The 16160-nt window shown below is 36.6% G+C and overlaps 1 protein-coding gene across 1 annotated transcript in view; it reads right to left on the bottom strand.

Moving 5' to 3' along the window:
- Window positions 1-16160, bottom strand: part of LOC131979579 (E3 ubiquitin-protein ligase SH3RF3-like) — a 208589-nt gene that overhangs the window by 78841 nt on the left and 113588 nt on the right. Inside the window, exon 2 of the mRNA XM_059343616.1 lies at window positions 569-844. Coding sequence (XP_059199599.1) covers window positions 569-844 — 276 coding nt within the window. The remainder of the gene's footprint in view (window positions 1-568; window positions 845-16160) is intronic.

Here is a 16160-nt window from a genome sequence, read left to right as displayed (position 1 = left end):
GACAGTTTTTTCTCTCCCTCTACACTCTGGCGATGATGTCACACACTGTGACACGAACATTCCGTGCAATACACACCCATTATAATCTCAGAATTTCTCCTAAAATGATCATGGTCATTGAACAGGGATTGATAAAAAACTATATGACCTATCGAAACGTGGATTAATACACCGATACACAAGACTTGTGTCTACTGTTTAAAGTTTAAATGGAGTCTCTAGGTGAAATTATGCCGGAGAAGTAGACATTTAAAAATCTCCAATTATTGTTCTTTTTCGCTCATTTTTTTTCGGCCGTCCCATTCACTTCAATGCTTTCAATACTTACGTTGCGAAAAAGTCGTATTCTGTAGAGAAAAGTAATAGCACACCGATCCCGATCAAACCGCACGTTTTGATATATAATTTGTCCTGCAACTCTTCAAGTTGTAGGACTAGTAGCGGGACGCCCCGAGCCCCGAGCCCCGGTCCCTAGCTATTGCTGTATGGGACCAGTAATGAGGGTCCTCACATAGATAGAAGTACAAGAATGTGTGTGTGTGTGTGTGTGTTAGTGTGTTTTAGTCACCTTGCTGAAGGCCAGACAGTCTTTGTCCTGGTCCTTGTCTTTGACCTCGAAGTCGTACAGAGCCTTGCCCTGCGGCGGCGTCTGGCTCAGGGGACGCAGCAGCTGGATGTAACTGGCGGGCAGGAAACCATGGCAACCGTTGAGCTCGCCGTGGTACCAGTTGTCGTCCACCTTGCGTCGCAGGATGATGATGTCACCCTTGGAGAACTGGAGATCTCCCGGTTCCTTTCCTTCATAGGAGTAGAGAGCTTTACCACAGGGCAGAGCTGGGATGTTCTGGAGGAAAAACACACACCATATATATTTATATTTATATATTTATATATATATTTATATTACTGTAGAGGCTAAACAGAGCAGGAGATATGTTCCTTACAATGGGGAGGAACAACACACACACTACCATACTGTTTAGTATGCCAGAGAAGATTTACTACAACAGACTTTCTAAGGGTTTTCTCTATCTTCTTCTTCTTGTGTATGTTCTTGTTCTTGTTAAATATTCGGCTGTCTGTATCTATTCCGGCCTCTTAAAGTTACACTCCATCACCCAAATGACTATTTGAATATCAATTATTCACCTCGTGTTGCCTTGAATTCTGTAGAATTTACAATGGTGAGGAACAACAGCTCCCATACTACCATATATTTAGTCTGCCAGAGAAGATTTACTATGTCCCAATGCACAGTGTGTCCTTTTCTGACCCACAATCCTCTCTGCAGAGTTTATGGTCTGCAGAATGTATGCTACAGTACAGACTTTTTAAGATCAGTAGCTGCTGTAAGTAAAAAGAAGAAGCATGCCATTTGAAATGTAATGTTGTTCTGATAGTGCTGAGTGAAGCTTTCTGTGTCTGACCTGAAGTAACGGAGAGATCCAGGTCTGAAACTGACCTCCCATACCTCGTTTGTGAAAAACGGATGAACGGGTCAAAAGTTAAAAAAGATTCAACTTTGACCTGTTGGTGGCGCTAGAGCTCTGGAGCTGGAGTTGATACACAGTATCACCACTTGAACCCAAGTAATGTGTGGTGCTGCTGTTAAATTATTACAATATTGGGGATAATTTTGTGTCTTTTTAAAATAATTTTGTGTCTTTTTAAATAATTTTGTGTCTCTTTAAAATAATTCTGTGTCTTTTTTTGGTAATTTTGTGTTTTTTTTTAAGTATTTTAGTTTTTTTTCTCCATCATTTTGTGTCTTATTTTCGTCATTTTGTGTCTTTTTTTAGTCATTTTGATGTTTACAGTAGGCAAACTGAAAATGAAAAGGTTTTTTATTAATGATTATCTGAGTTGATGACCTTATTATTGCAGCGAGGAACACTCAAACACTCAAAAGTGTGAAGGAAAAAACATCAAAGATCTTGGAAATATTTCCTGGGGATTTATTTTGCACAAGAATGAGCCGAAAAAGATGCATTACAAAGAAATGATCCGAGATAATTCACCAAACTTGTGTGATTACGGGTCATTACACAAGCCAAAAAGGTGAGAAACCACGAGGTTAGAGCTCTGACTGGCTGCTGGTTCAGACTCTGGTGTCTGTAGGCAGATTATCTTCCTCTAGACTAGAAACAGAGAAGAGGATGTTCTCCCACACAGCGATTATCATAAAGGTTAGGAGGCAGGTGTTGTTTTTAACATCACATCTTGCAGAGAGCAGCTTTAGGAGCATTCTGCAGAGGATTAAAAGCTTCGCTGTCAAGTAGACGAGTCACAGAGTAGAAATGATGCCAGAGAACTGAGCTCAGGTTGACTGTTTCCTCAATCTACAGTTTGAACTGGAGCTTCCTTATATTCTTCATATTAACCCATTTGGTCCTAAACCTCTGGTTGGTGATTTTAAAATCAGCCCCTAAAACCTGAAGTTTTTCTGTAAATTCAACAGAAGTGTCAACTCTTCTACTAAATAATAGATTTTTCAGCCTCTGTAGCAGATAGAAATGAAATTCATAAAGTATCTGAGAGCTTATAGCTGTTATATCTGAGCTCCCTCCGCTATAGTCGTCTTCACCAGGATTTATAAGTTCTGGAAAAGTCCCATGATGCATTGGGACACTCCCACATGTCTTTTTTTTAGTTGTTTTGTGACTTTTTTGAGGTTTGTTGTGTCCTTTTGTGTCTTTTTTTTTGTTGTAATTTTGTGTCTTTTTTTTGTCAATTTATGTCTTTTTTGATCATTTTATGTTATTTTTTAGTCATTTTGTGTCTTTTTTGTGCCATTTTTGTGTCTTTTTTTAGTCATTTTGTGTCTTTTTTCGTATTTTGTGTCTTTTTTAGTAATTTGGTGTCTTTTTTGACTTTTTTTGGTCATTATGTGGGTTTTTTGGTCATTTTGTGTCCTTTTTTAGTCATTTTGTGTCTTTTTTGGTCATTTTGTGTCTTTTTTTAGTCATTTTGTGTCTTATTTTAATCATCTTGTGTCCTTTTGTGTCTTTTTTGATCATTTTATGCCTTTTTTGATCATTTTATGTCATTTTTTAGTCATTTTGTGTCTTTTTTGTGCCATTTTTGTGTCTTTTTTTAGTCATTTTGTGTCTTTTTTAGTCATTTTGTGTCTTTTTTTGGTCATTTTGTATATTTTTTTGGTGATGTATTCAAAGTTCTGGAAAAGTCCCATGATGCATTGCGACACTCCCACATGTATTCTGATGCATTTCATTGGCCAAGAGACAGGAAATAGGTGGAAAAAACTACAAATACTACAAAACGACGTATCCTCTTTCTGCTTTAATGGTAGAATAACACAACAGCGCCCCCAACAGGTTCTAATGGTAGAAATGCGGTAATGCTTTTAATGAAATTTTTGGACATTTTGTGTCTTTTTTTGTCATTTTGTGTCTTTTTTGGTCATGTTGTGTCCTTTTGTGTCTTTTTTTGGTCTTTTTTGTCATGTTGTGTCCTTTTGTGTCTTTTTTGGTCATTTTGTGTCTTTTTTAGTCATTTTGTCTCTTTTTTTTTGTCATTTTGTGTCTTTTTTATCATTTTTTCTCTTTTTGTGTCCTTTTTTTAGTAATTTTGTGTCTTTTTTAGTCATTTTGTGTCTTTTTTTGTCATGTTGTGTCCTTTTGTGTCTTTTTTTGGTCTTTTTTTGTCATGTTGTGTCCTTTTGTGCCCTTTTTTAGTCATTTTGTGTCTTTTTTTAGTCATTTTGTGTCTTTCTGTGTCTTTTTTTGGACATTTTGTGTCTTTTTTTGTCATTTTGTGTCTTTTTTTGGCCATTTTGTATATTTTTTTTGGTGATGATTTCAAAGTTCTCGAAAAGTCCCATGATGCATTGCGACACTCCCACATTTCATTGGCCAAGAGACCGAAAATAGGTGTAAAAAACTACAAATACTACAAAACGACGTATCCTCTTTCTGCTTTAATGGTAGAATAACACAACAGCGCCCCAACAGGTTCTAATGGTAGAAATGCGGGGATGCTTTCCCGCCTTAAAGGAGTTGGAAAATGTTCCTCGTCTGGAACAAATCAGTTTCAAGTCTGTTATGTAACAATAAAAAACAATATTGTATGGGTTTGTTTGAATTGTTCTCAAGTCTTTTCATGTTTCCTTTAGTGCTGCTTCACATTTGAAGTACGATACAAATGAGGCAGTGACTCCTGCAGTGATCAGTAAATTAATTTGGAGAAGAAGAAGAAGAGAAAAAAAGAAGCCTGGGGGCAACCTGGTTCTGAAGCAACTAAAAACTGTGGAAAATCCAATATGTTGCAAACTGTTGACCCTGGAGACAGATTTGTAGAGCACGGATAGTTGGCTATGTGCTCCAAGTTTCATTTTATTCCCTGCAGCAGTATGTGAGATATGACTGGTTATTAAAATGTTTGCCAGGTAATTGCTGCTCCCACCTTGGGCCAAACACAGTCATTTTGAAAATGCCAGAGCAGCGTGATGCATCACTCCCTGGACTTTCATCAAAATCAGTCTGTGGCGTCTCGCTTATCACATGTCAAGGACAGACACACACTGACCCCTTTACCTCCCACAGAGAGACGCTTTATGTGGAGCCAGTCCTGATTCTGCTGCAGGAAATCATTAAAATGTTGCACTGAACATGTTAAAGTTCTATTAACAAGTGCAGAATTGGTATTTTTTTTCTTATGCATCTCTATAAACAGATTCAGGATATTAATGCAGGATCTGTGGGTAATATTTTGTCACTGGAACCAATTTGGTTTGAATTTGTAGTCTGTTTGCAGTCTAAGTAGTATAGAGCGATGGTTTTTTTACAAATTGAACAACGTGCATGAAAGCCGGTTGCAAAAAAAAAGAAGCTCTGCCAATAAGAACACTGTGATCATGGAAAAATAGGTGGCAAAAAACACTTCTTTCTTACTGACTTTTCCTTTAGTTTACTGTTTACTTTGTCAATATTATAACAACTTTACAATTTTTTTATATAAAATAATAATGTAATGTATAGCCGTGTTTCCTTTAGGGGGAAAAGTGTCCACTGGGAAAGTCTCAGGCCACGCCCTCTCTAATGTCCTCTCATACACACTGTACTGCTACAGAGCTAACTGTTAGCCTGTTAGCACACACACAGTGTACTGCTACAGAGCTAACTGTTAGCCTGTTAGCACACACACAGTGGACTGCTACAGAGCTAACTGTTAGCCTGTTAGCACATACACACTGTACTGCTACAGAGCTAACTGTTAGCCTGTTAGCACATACACACTGTACTGCTACAGAGCTAACTGTTAGCCTGTTAGCACATACACACTGTACTGCTACAGAGCTAACTGTTAGCCTGTTAGCACATACACACTGTACTGATACAGAGCTAACTGTTAGCCTGTTAGCACATACACACTGTACTGCTACAGAGCTAACTGTTAGCCTGTTAGCAATTTGCAGACTGGACGCTAAGGGGTTAACATCCCCTCCGGCTCTGCAGCTGGGAGAGACTGCTGCAGGAGGACTGAGCCGCTTCGACACGTTCTTACTCTTCTTAACGAGCCTCCGGCTCCCGCAGCTCGTTAAGAAGAGTAAGAACGAGTCTCCAAAAGTCTCCAATAACACTAGAAAAAGTCTCTGGATTTGTCGCCAGTCGCTTTTTTGAAAAATAGTCTCTAAGGGGGTCTGAAAAGTCGTTAAATATAGCAACAAAGTTGCTAAGTTACCAACACTGCTTTGCCGGCTTTTACAAATGTTGCGTGTTGTTGTGGCGTCCAGTACTACGTCACATCCTGCTTAGTGTTCTATCCAATCAGCAACCAGGCTGTTTTCAGGGGAGAAACACGGCCCTGCTCTTCTATAGGGACTAAAAAAGTCCCTAGAAAAGTCCACTCCGGACAGCTCATACCCGCCTCATTCTGGGTATTGGGCGGTAGTGGAAACAGCCCTTATATGTATAAGAATGTCAGTAGTACCTTTTGGTTTTGGCAGCCCACTGTACAACACGACATGTTGAAAACAGATTATTAGAAATCTTCCTGTGATTTAAGTTTTCTTGTGTATTTAAGCTGACTTCTGACGTTAGAGTGACGTGTTCTGATGAAGGGTCTTTTGACCAATCACGTTAAAGTGGGCTTTGAATGACTGCACGTAAAAAAAAAATAATTGTTTTTCCTCCTTTCCTCTCCTCATGTTGTGCTGTATTTCTCTCTCTTCATCTCTATCTTCCTGTCCTGTTCACCTCTGTCATATTGTTTGTGTGTTTTTATACGTTTTGGACGGGTTGATGGCAAATTTCGTTGTAAAATCAGATTTTTGGGCCTTGTGACTCGATTTGGACTCACATTCTGATGACTCTGACTTGTACATTCTGGTGCACAATGGCTCAGACTTGGACTCAAACATATTATCTTTCTCAACAATCCATATATATAGAAATGGAACAACTACATTATAAAAGTTGACTTTGGACTGTCAATGTCTTTTCTGTCTGTGTGGATTTTGGAAGAACTAAATAAATAAACTCCCTGAAATGGCGACAGTGTGTCATTATGTGTCATTTAGACCTTTTTTTTATGTCTATCAGCTCTGTGAAGGAGCCAGAAGGGAGAACTTGAGGCAATCTTGGAACTCAACTCAGTCTCAAGACTTGATGACTCGAACTTAAACTCAGGTAATGATGACTCGACTCGGATTATTCTAAGAGAAAAAGCAAGAAAACATAACAACAATGGGATGTTGGTGACTTGGGGCCTCATGTATGAAAGAGTGCTTAACTTTCATACTGAAAGGTGGCGTCCTCCCAAAACTAGAAAAGTTTCTTACGCAAACTCACCACCACATAGACGTGGTGATGTCAGAGGTGGAGGCAGGAAAAATTAGCTTTTAAATGCCTCAGGTAAGGTGTCACTGTGGCTGTTAACCAACAGATCAGAGATACACAATCCCTCTAAACTCAACAGTTGTTTGATTTTCTTTAACCCTCTGGGGTCTGAGACTGTTTTTCATTTTTCATTTTTCTGTTTTTGAATACTTTTGATTTTTCCCTTCATGTACCACATAAAAAATGTTTACTATACCCATATTTGGTATCCATTTTTTCTCCACCTATATGATCTGACAGTTATTTTCTCACTTTAACCCACTTTATCAACATATTGAGCCCAAAAATACACAAAAATCATGAAATCCGAGTTGAAAAATTATACTTTTTACTACAATAAAAACCACAAATATGCTCAATGAACTGTTTTGGAACTTGGAAATGTAAACATAGTATACAAATATGAACATATAAAAAGGTAAAATTTAAATATAATAAAACTATATCCAAAAAAGTCCCATAAAAACATTTATTGTTAGGCTTTTTTTCCTTGTTAGCTGCAACTCTTCAAAACAAATATGTGCAAAATGACTCAGAGAGCTCCACCAACGCTCAAATATTTCTGTTCTATCTAATTAAAACTATCATATCTTTGGTTTTACATGAGCTAGGAATGTCAAACAAAAACTGGGAGAAAGTCTGAACTTTGGAGTGAAGTTGATAGCAGCGCTCCATGTGACCTCGTTTTATAGTTAAACGTCACATGATCTGATCAGGACGCCACCATCACAGACCCCAGAGGGTTAAAACCCACAGAGCAGCCAGTGCGTAATGCTGCCAAAATCATTTTTATGCATCAGTTTATAAGACACTCCTAACTTGTTCCAATTAAACATTGCATACGGGATCAAATAAGCACCACATCTGACTTATTCTGAAAGGATTTCCAACACATGTTTCTTCTCCGGAGAGATTAATCTGTGGTCATGGATCACTGTGACCTGCAGCGTTAACATCTCCATATTAAACCAAAGAGAAACAATCAGCCATCGGGACTGTGACACAGTGATTGAGGTTATCTGTGAAAATTGTATGCGAGAATCAGAAGTACTTTTGAGTTCTTGCCAAGAAAATTCATAATAACACCCAGAAATATCAGAAACATCAGCCTGCGCCCACAGCCTAGGATGATAAAGGCATGACCTCCCCTACTCCGCCTCGCCATCCTAGGAGAAAATCTCTGCCCCCCGAGGCCTGATGGTCATCACACTGATAGTGGGCTACAGATTGATTTTTACTTGACCTTTCACTAAACTCCTTCTTGGACAGAAACTGTCCAATCACAGCTTAGCAACCGTAACTAGGCACAACAGACCGCCACGCTCTGTAAACATGTAGAAACAGTATGCATGTAGTACATTTACTACAGTACTGTACTTCAGTACAATTTTGAGGTACTTGTACTTTACTTAAGTATTTCCATTTTATGTGACTTCATACTTCTACTCCACTACATTTATCTGACAGCTTTAGGTACTTTACAGGTCGAGATTTAACATAAAAAACATGATTAATGATTAGACATTTTTTAATTAAACCACATAAAAGCATATTAAGTAGTTAAAATTAGCCCTATCTTAAAAAAACACTGTTCACATAAATACATCAATAATAATAATAATAATAATATTATTATTAATATTAATATTATTATTATTATTATTATTATTATTATTATTATTACTTCTACTTCACTACATTTTGAGGCAAATTATTGTACTTTTTACTCCACTACATTTAGCTTTAATTTAGTTACTTTACAGGTGGAGATTTAACCTGAAAATCATGATCAATTTAAAGTAAATCAGCCCTATCTGGACAACATTACAACACTCCTTACATAAATGCATCAATAATAATAGTCCAACAATATATCTAGAATATATAAAACAATCTGAGTGGGTTCATTCTGCATAACGAGTACTTTTACTTTTGATACTTTAAGTACATTTTGATGCTGATACTTTTGTACTTTTACTTCAGTAAGTTTTGAATGCAGGACTAATTTCACAGTGTGGTATTAGTATTTTACCATAAGTAAATCTGAATACCACTGATGCATGGAGCTATACATTAGTGTGCAGAGTTAAAAATCAAATTTAAAATCTCTGCTTGAGACTTTGTGTGATTTTTCCCCTAAAAAGTGTGAAAGCTGATTCTGGATGCTATCAGAGTTTAAACTTTGGATTTAAAGTTTCATATTTACACTCCAGCAACGTGTCTTGTTAGAAATAAAAGCTTCCAGTAACAGAGGAAAGTGTGTCGTTAATTAAGACTTAATTAAATAATCATTTTTAGATGTGCTGATATGAGATGTTTCATATAAAAAGCCCTAAAAAGCCTAAATCGACAAACTAATAGTTTGGTTTTTTTACCTGCAGATGACACAAAAAGCTACAACAACAAGCAGTGACACATAGATATTCATCATCACACCTGTATTCACATTCTCCACCACACACACACACACACACACACACACACAGCAAAATAAACAAACACAGCAGCGTTCAGTGCACACTTAATATACTGAACATGTTCTTGAAGGAGGAAGGTATTAAAAGGGAGTTTATCATAAAGAACATCCAGGTAAACAAACAGCAGCGTGTAACAGAAGAATGCATGAAAGAAAAACAACTTTTCTTCCCGGAGAAGGTGTTTACAACAACCCACACACACACACACACACACACACACACACACACACACACACACACACACACACACACTCTTTTTACACACTCAGTTACAGGCTGATTCTCCCCAGACGACACGCTGTAGAGAACAGCCCGAGGCTCTGCTGCATGACTGTACCCAGATCAGTGGTGACGCAACACGAGGAAACACACACAGACACACACACACAAACAACTAAAAAACACAGTATTTAAGCTGCTGTGACTACTACTAATGCTACTTCAACTGCTGCCACCGATTCCCCAGTCTGACTGTGACTGAAGCTACACTGAATAATAATATCATATGAGTAAAAGTTAGTGGAGGCTCAATTTACACTTCACATTTTAAGAGTTGCATATTCAGATTAAATCTAGACGCAATTAAATACGCTGAGCCACGTGTCTCTGTTGGCCAAATCACAACTATAATAGTCATCATATTATCATATTTATTTATTTATTCATATTTATTGAGGTAGTAAATCCATTAAGAATTAGGGTAACTTCTATGTTGAGTAACTTCTTTTTGAAACCAGTAGAGTCGCCCCCTGCTGGCCATTAGACAGAATGCAGTTTTCAGACTTTTCATTTGAAGAGTTGCATATTCAGATTATATCTATACTCAGTTAAATACACTGAGCCACGTGTCTCTGTTGGGCAAATCAATAATATAATAATAATAGTCATCAAGTATTTTCTTAAAATGAAAAGTCTGAAAAGTGAAACCTTAAAACTGAATTCTTTCTATTTGGAGACTCGCATTCTAAGGACTAAGGACTTGTACTTTCTGGTGCACAATTACTCAGACTTGGACTCAGACTCAGCATATTGACTTTCTCAACAATTCATTTATATATATATATATATATATACATATATATATATATATATATATATATATATATATAAATGAAACAACCACATTATAAAAGTTGACTTTGGAATGTCTTTTTTCTGTTTGTGTGAATTTTGAAACACTGGTTGAGTTTGAAAAAACTAAGAACTAAATCACTTCTATGTAGTTGAACTTCTTTTTGCAACCAGTAGAGTCGCCCCCTGCTGGTCACGAGAAAGAATGCAGGTTTAAGGTTTCACTTTTTAGATTTTTCAGGTTGCCACTTGATGACTATTACAGTTGTGATTTGGCCAACAGAGACATGTGGCTCAGTGTATTTAATTGCGTCTATATTTAATTGAAATATGCAACTCTTAAAATGAAAAGTCTGAAAAGTGAAATCTTATACCTGCATTCTGTCTAATGGCCAGCAGGGGGCGACTCTACTGGTTTCAAAAAGAAGTTACATAGAAGGGACCCTAATTCTTAATTTATTTATTACCTTAGTAAATATTTCCTCATGAATTTATGGTTTCAATTGTTAGTTTGAAGTCTTCTTGAATACAGCATGTTGTCCAATTAATAAATTATAGTCCCATTTAGAGTACCACAGTCCACTGTGTGTTTTTGTCTCAGAATTGTGAATTATTTAAAGTGTGTTTTCAGTTGATGAATGTGAATAACACGTGTATCATTATGTTTGCCATTTGGTTGTACTAAAAGACACTCGAAGGAGTTGGCTGTTCATTTTGTATTACAGATGCGACTCAGTGTGTCCCTCCACAGGTCCGGCCTCTGGGATTTTCTCCCATTCATCCACAAGAGTGAGGTCAGGCACTGATGTTGGGCAATAAGAAGGTAGTCATTGTTCCAATTCATCCCAAAGGTGTTGGAGTAAAGGTCAGGAATCTGTGCAGGGAGGCTTTTCTGCACCAAACTAAAAAAAAAAACATTTCTTAATGCACCAGGTCACGGTCATACTGAAACAAAGGGAGTCCAACAAACTGAAGAAAGAGTATTTGGGCCAAAAATAAAGAAAATGAAAGCTGCAAGCAGCGATGAACGGGCCCGAGCAGAGTGGAGTCGGGATCTTTGAAGTTGCGAGGTGATCAAGGACTCTCTGCTGAGTTCACTGACACCTCATAAAAGTCTCTACGACAACCGGTTCACTAGTTGGGGAAAGGGGGCATGGCTAACCAAAAAGGGCGGGACTTTATGAAATATTGTTATGTAGAACTGTTCAGTGATGAACCATCATCATGCATGACAAGTTTGAGGCAGATTGGACAATGTATGGTCAAGTTATACAGTCTCGTGTTTTATACCAACACGCCATATTTTGCCGCCATGCCACGCCCACATAGTGTGACAGTCTGCAAAGCTTTTAACAGCTTTTGCTGTCAAAGGCCTTGTGATGGTACTGACCAAGTCTGAAGTCAATCACATTAAATCTGTAGGAGGAGTTTGTTAAAGTATGTGGGGTGGAAATGGGGAAAAACGTCAAAAACACCATTTTCGATCCAAGATGGCCGACTTCCTGTTCATTTTTGGGTATGGCTTCTTGAGACTTTTTGGTGCGTCTTCCCATGATAAATGGATTTACCAAATTTTGTGTCTCTACGACAAACCTGTTTTAGGGGCTCAATTCTAGGGGGCGCTAGTAGGTCATTTTGCCATTTCGCCCATTTCTGAAACCAATAAAATACGTATATTTTCGACGAGATTGAATTTTGTCCCAAGTTTGGTGAGTTTTGGAATATGATAAAGCCCTCAAAAACGTGATTTATTTGCCGTTATAATAATATACGGACCAATTTCAACAGTGTCCTCGCACTGTTAGAGCTCAGGCTCCAAATATATGAACAAGTATTTCTAGATTTGCTATATACTACATAGAATATATTAACTATATACTTAAGAAAGGGTTTAAAGCACAAGTTTCACCACAACATAATATATCGATTCTTTGGAACAATACATTTGCCACAGTATGGTTTCTACTTGATTCAATTCATTGGCTGTGTTCCCCATTTAACACGTCACCCACAAAGAAAAGCAACTAAACTATAATTTGACAATTTTATTGCTGAGCTCTTGTAGACATTTAAATGAAAAACAAGCTATTATTTTGTAGAGAGGGAAGCGAATATCCTCATTGTCTTGTTCTTGGCTGCGGGCCACGCTGGGCCTGGCGCTCGGCCACCAGCGCTGAGTGAATGTTTAGGAACGAGTCCGTCTGGACCCGAGTGCTGAACAGACATGTCACCGATATTTAAAACTGACGATGATGTGTCCATGTTTTCACTTTGCATAAATTAAATTGGGTTGTTGATCACTGCATTGATACAGACAGTCATGAAAAAAGTATGCGATCACCTTGTTTTCTTCAATTTCTTGTTCATTTTAATGTCTGGTACAACTAAAGGTTCATTTGTTTGGTCAAATATAATGATGACAACAAAAATAGCTGATAAGAGATTAATTTAAGAGTTGATATCTAGACATTTAACATGGTTTTATTGATGATGATTTTGTTTCATATCAAGAATCTTTCCATGACTGTAGATGTAAAAATGACAAAGACACAAAATGACCAAAAATAGATGTAAAAATGACTAAAGAAGACACAAAATGACCAAAAGAAGTTGTAAAAATGACTAAAAGAGACACAAAATCAACAAAAATAGATGTAAAAATTACTAAAGAAGACACAAAATGACCAAAAAGACACAAAAAATCCCCAAAAAAGGGCAAAATTACCAACAAAAGACACAAAATGACCAACGAATCAGAGATAAACTGTTCCCCAGCAGAGCAGCGGTGGAGTTGGAGCTGATATCTAGACATTTAACATGGTTTTCTTTATAATAACCAAGAAAATATTAAGAAAACCATGTTAAATGTCTAGATATCAGCTCTTAAATTAAACTCTTATCAGCTATTTTTGTTGTTACCTTTTAAAATTAACAAACAATTGAAGGACAAAAGTGGTTTAATCATTTTTCCATGACTGTATATAACAATTATTTATTCTTTATGGTTTTGTCTTACTGTCTTTTTGCTGTAATTTATATGTAAGTATTTCCCAATCCTGACATAATTTGTCAGGATCCCTTCTTTGTCTGGTATTGTGAGGAAAATAAAAAAATGCCTCTTCTTTTGAGTATATCTATACAGTGTATAAAATAATGTTATGTGAACATTTTAATATAATTTAATATGAAAGTTTTGGGCAATTATTTTAAGCTGAGTGAGCAGCAAAAAGTCATCTCTTTTATTTGGACATGAATGTGAACATTGTGTATGTGAAAGACGACAAAAAGAGCAGAAAAAAAAGAAAAACCCAAGTAAAATACGAAAATGTGCCACAGAGAGACAAAGAGACGGGAGAGAACTTGTGACTTCTGGTCTGTGGTGGATCTCTGTGTCATAAAAACTACTTTTACACAATACCAAGTTGTTATCCCAATTACATGGTGGTAAGAAATGTAATTATGGTCCCAGGAAACGTTTTAGTGAGTGAAGAAAGTGCCACATTTTGTACCACACAGAGGTTGATGGGAGGTTGTTTGGGTTGGTAGCTGCTTGTCTTTTTCTCACTTTTATTACTTTTTCTTTCTCTTCCTCCTTTCTCTTTTGCAACCTGAAAAGTCTAAAAAGTGAAACCTTAATTTGTAATTGATTTTTTTCTTTTTGTTGTTTGTTTTTGTTTGTTTTCTGTTGTTTTGTTTTGCTTTTTAACTGTAATTATGTATATCCATTGTGAAGCACATTGAGTCTGCCTTGTGCATGAAATGCGCTCTATAAATAAAGTTGAATTGAATTGAATTGAATTAAACCTGCATTCTTTCTAGTGACCAGTAGGGGGCGACTCTGCTGGTTGCAAAAAGAAGTCTATTAGAAAATGACCCTAATTCTTACTTGATTTGTTCCCTCAGTAATTATTTTCCTAATGCATTTTATGGTTTCAAGTGTCAGTTTCAAGTCTTCTTAAATACAGCATGGTGATTATTTTGTAAATTATTGTCCCATATTGAGTAAAACAGCTGAAAAAGTAGCGTATAGTTTAAGATGTGGCTATCTTATGATTGTCAAGTCACTACCACAGTCTGCTGTGTGTTTTTGTCTCTGAATTGTGAATTATTCAAAGTGTGTTTTCCGTTCATAAAAGTTAATAATGTGTGTACCATTACCAAGAAAAGTGGGGCTGCAGGATTATGGCCAAAATGATAATGGTGGGTGAACTACTGGAGTAGAAAGTGATTGATTAGATCTGCAGGAGAGACGCCCACGATCAGGTTAATTTAATCGTGGCGGCCAAAATCGTGATCACGATTAAAATTCGATTTATTGTGCAGCTCTATAAGAAAGTGCTACATTTTGTGCCTCACAGAGGTTGATGGGAGGTTGTTTGGGTTGGTAGCTGCTTGTCTTTTCTCACTTTTAATACTTTTTCTTTCTTTTCCCTGAAACCAACAGACTGAGTCATCACCTTAAACCTGCATTCTTTCTAGTGACCAGTAGGGGGCGACTCTACTGGTTGCAAAAAGAAGTTCGACTACATAAAAGTCTATTAGAAAATGGCCCTAATTTAAGAGCTAATATCTAGACATTTATCATGATTTTATTGATAATGATTTTGGTTATTATCAAGGATACTTCCATGAAACAGGATTTTAGGTTCTCACTCATTCTATCTAGTTGTTTTGAAAGGAACAGGAAGTGGCTCGTGTTATTTGTTGTTGTTGATTCTGAGGATTCTGATTGGTTTGCATGGCTTTATCCTTCTCCCTACACTGGTGCCCATATAATAGGTTTGGCATAGTTATAATGGCGCTCAACGGCGTATTTATGTGGGTTGATATAAATGACAACTTTTTTGAAAACAGAGGGGGGAAAATATTCGTTTGCTATGTATAAACGTGGCCTCAGGATCAGACAAAGGAAATAAAGGAAACATTTATTGTGACTTTTTAGAATCTGACACCCAACAAATACCCCATTACAAAAAAACTAAAACTAACACTAAAACTAATAAAAAATAAACTACAACTAAGCATTTTCCCAAAAATAAAAACTAACTAAAACTAGCAAACTCACCTTAAAAAACGAATTAAAACTAACTGAAATTGAAAACAAAAATTCACGATGAAATTAAAACTAAAACTAATAAAAAAATCCAAAACTATTATAACCTGGCCAAGAAAGTGCTACGTTTTGTGCCACACAGAGGTTGATGGGAGGTTGTTTGGGTTGGTAGCTGCTTGTCTTTCCTCTCACTTTTATTACTTTTTTTTTCTTTTCCCTGAAACCAACAGACTGAGTCATCACCTTAAACCTGCATTCTTTCTAGTGACCAGTAGGGGGCGTCTCTACTGGTCTCAAAAAGAAGTTCGACTACATAAAAGTCTATTAGAAAATGGCCCTAATTTAAGAGCTAATATCTAGACATTTAACATGGTTTTATTGATAATGATTTTGGTAATTATGTATCAGGCATTAAAATGAACAAGAAATTGAAGAAAACAATGGTGGTTTAATACTTTTTTTCATGACTATTTTTGGTCATTTTGTGTCATTTTTGAACATTTTTACATTCATTTTTGGTCAATTTGTGTCTTTTTTTTGTGATTTTTACATCTATTTTTGGTCAATTTGTGTCTTTTTTTGTGATTTTTACATCTATTTTTGGTCATTTTGTGTCTTTTTAGATAATTTTTACATCTATTTTTGTTCAATTTGTGTCTTTTTTCGGAGCCGGCGGCTCGTTAAGAGTAAGAACGAGTCTCC

This window comes from Centropristis striata, chromosome 10 (genome assembly GCF_030273125.1).
Source record: "Centropristis striata isolate RG_2023a ecotype Rhode Island chromosome 10, C.striata_1.0, whole genome shotgun sequence".
Classification (NCBI taxonomy): Eukaryota; Metazoa; Chordata; class Actinopteri; order Perciformes; family Serranidae; genus Centropristis; species Centropristis striata.
This window is presented reverse-complemented; position numbering and strand designations above follow the sequence as displayed.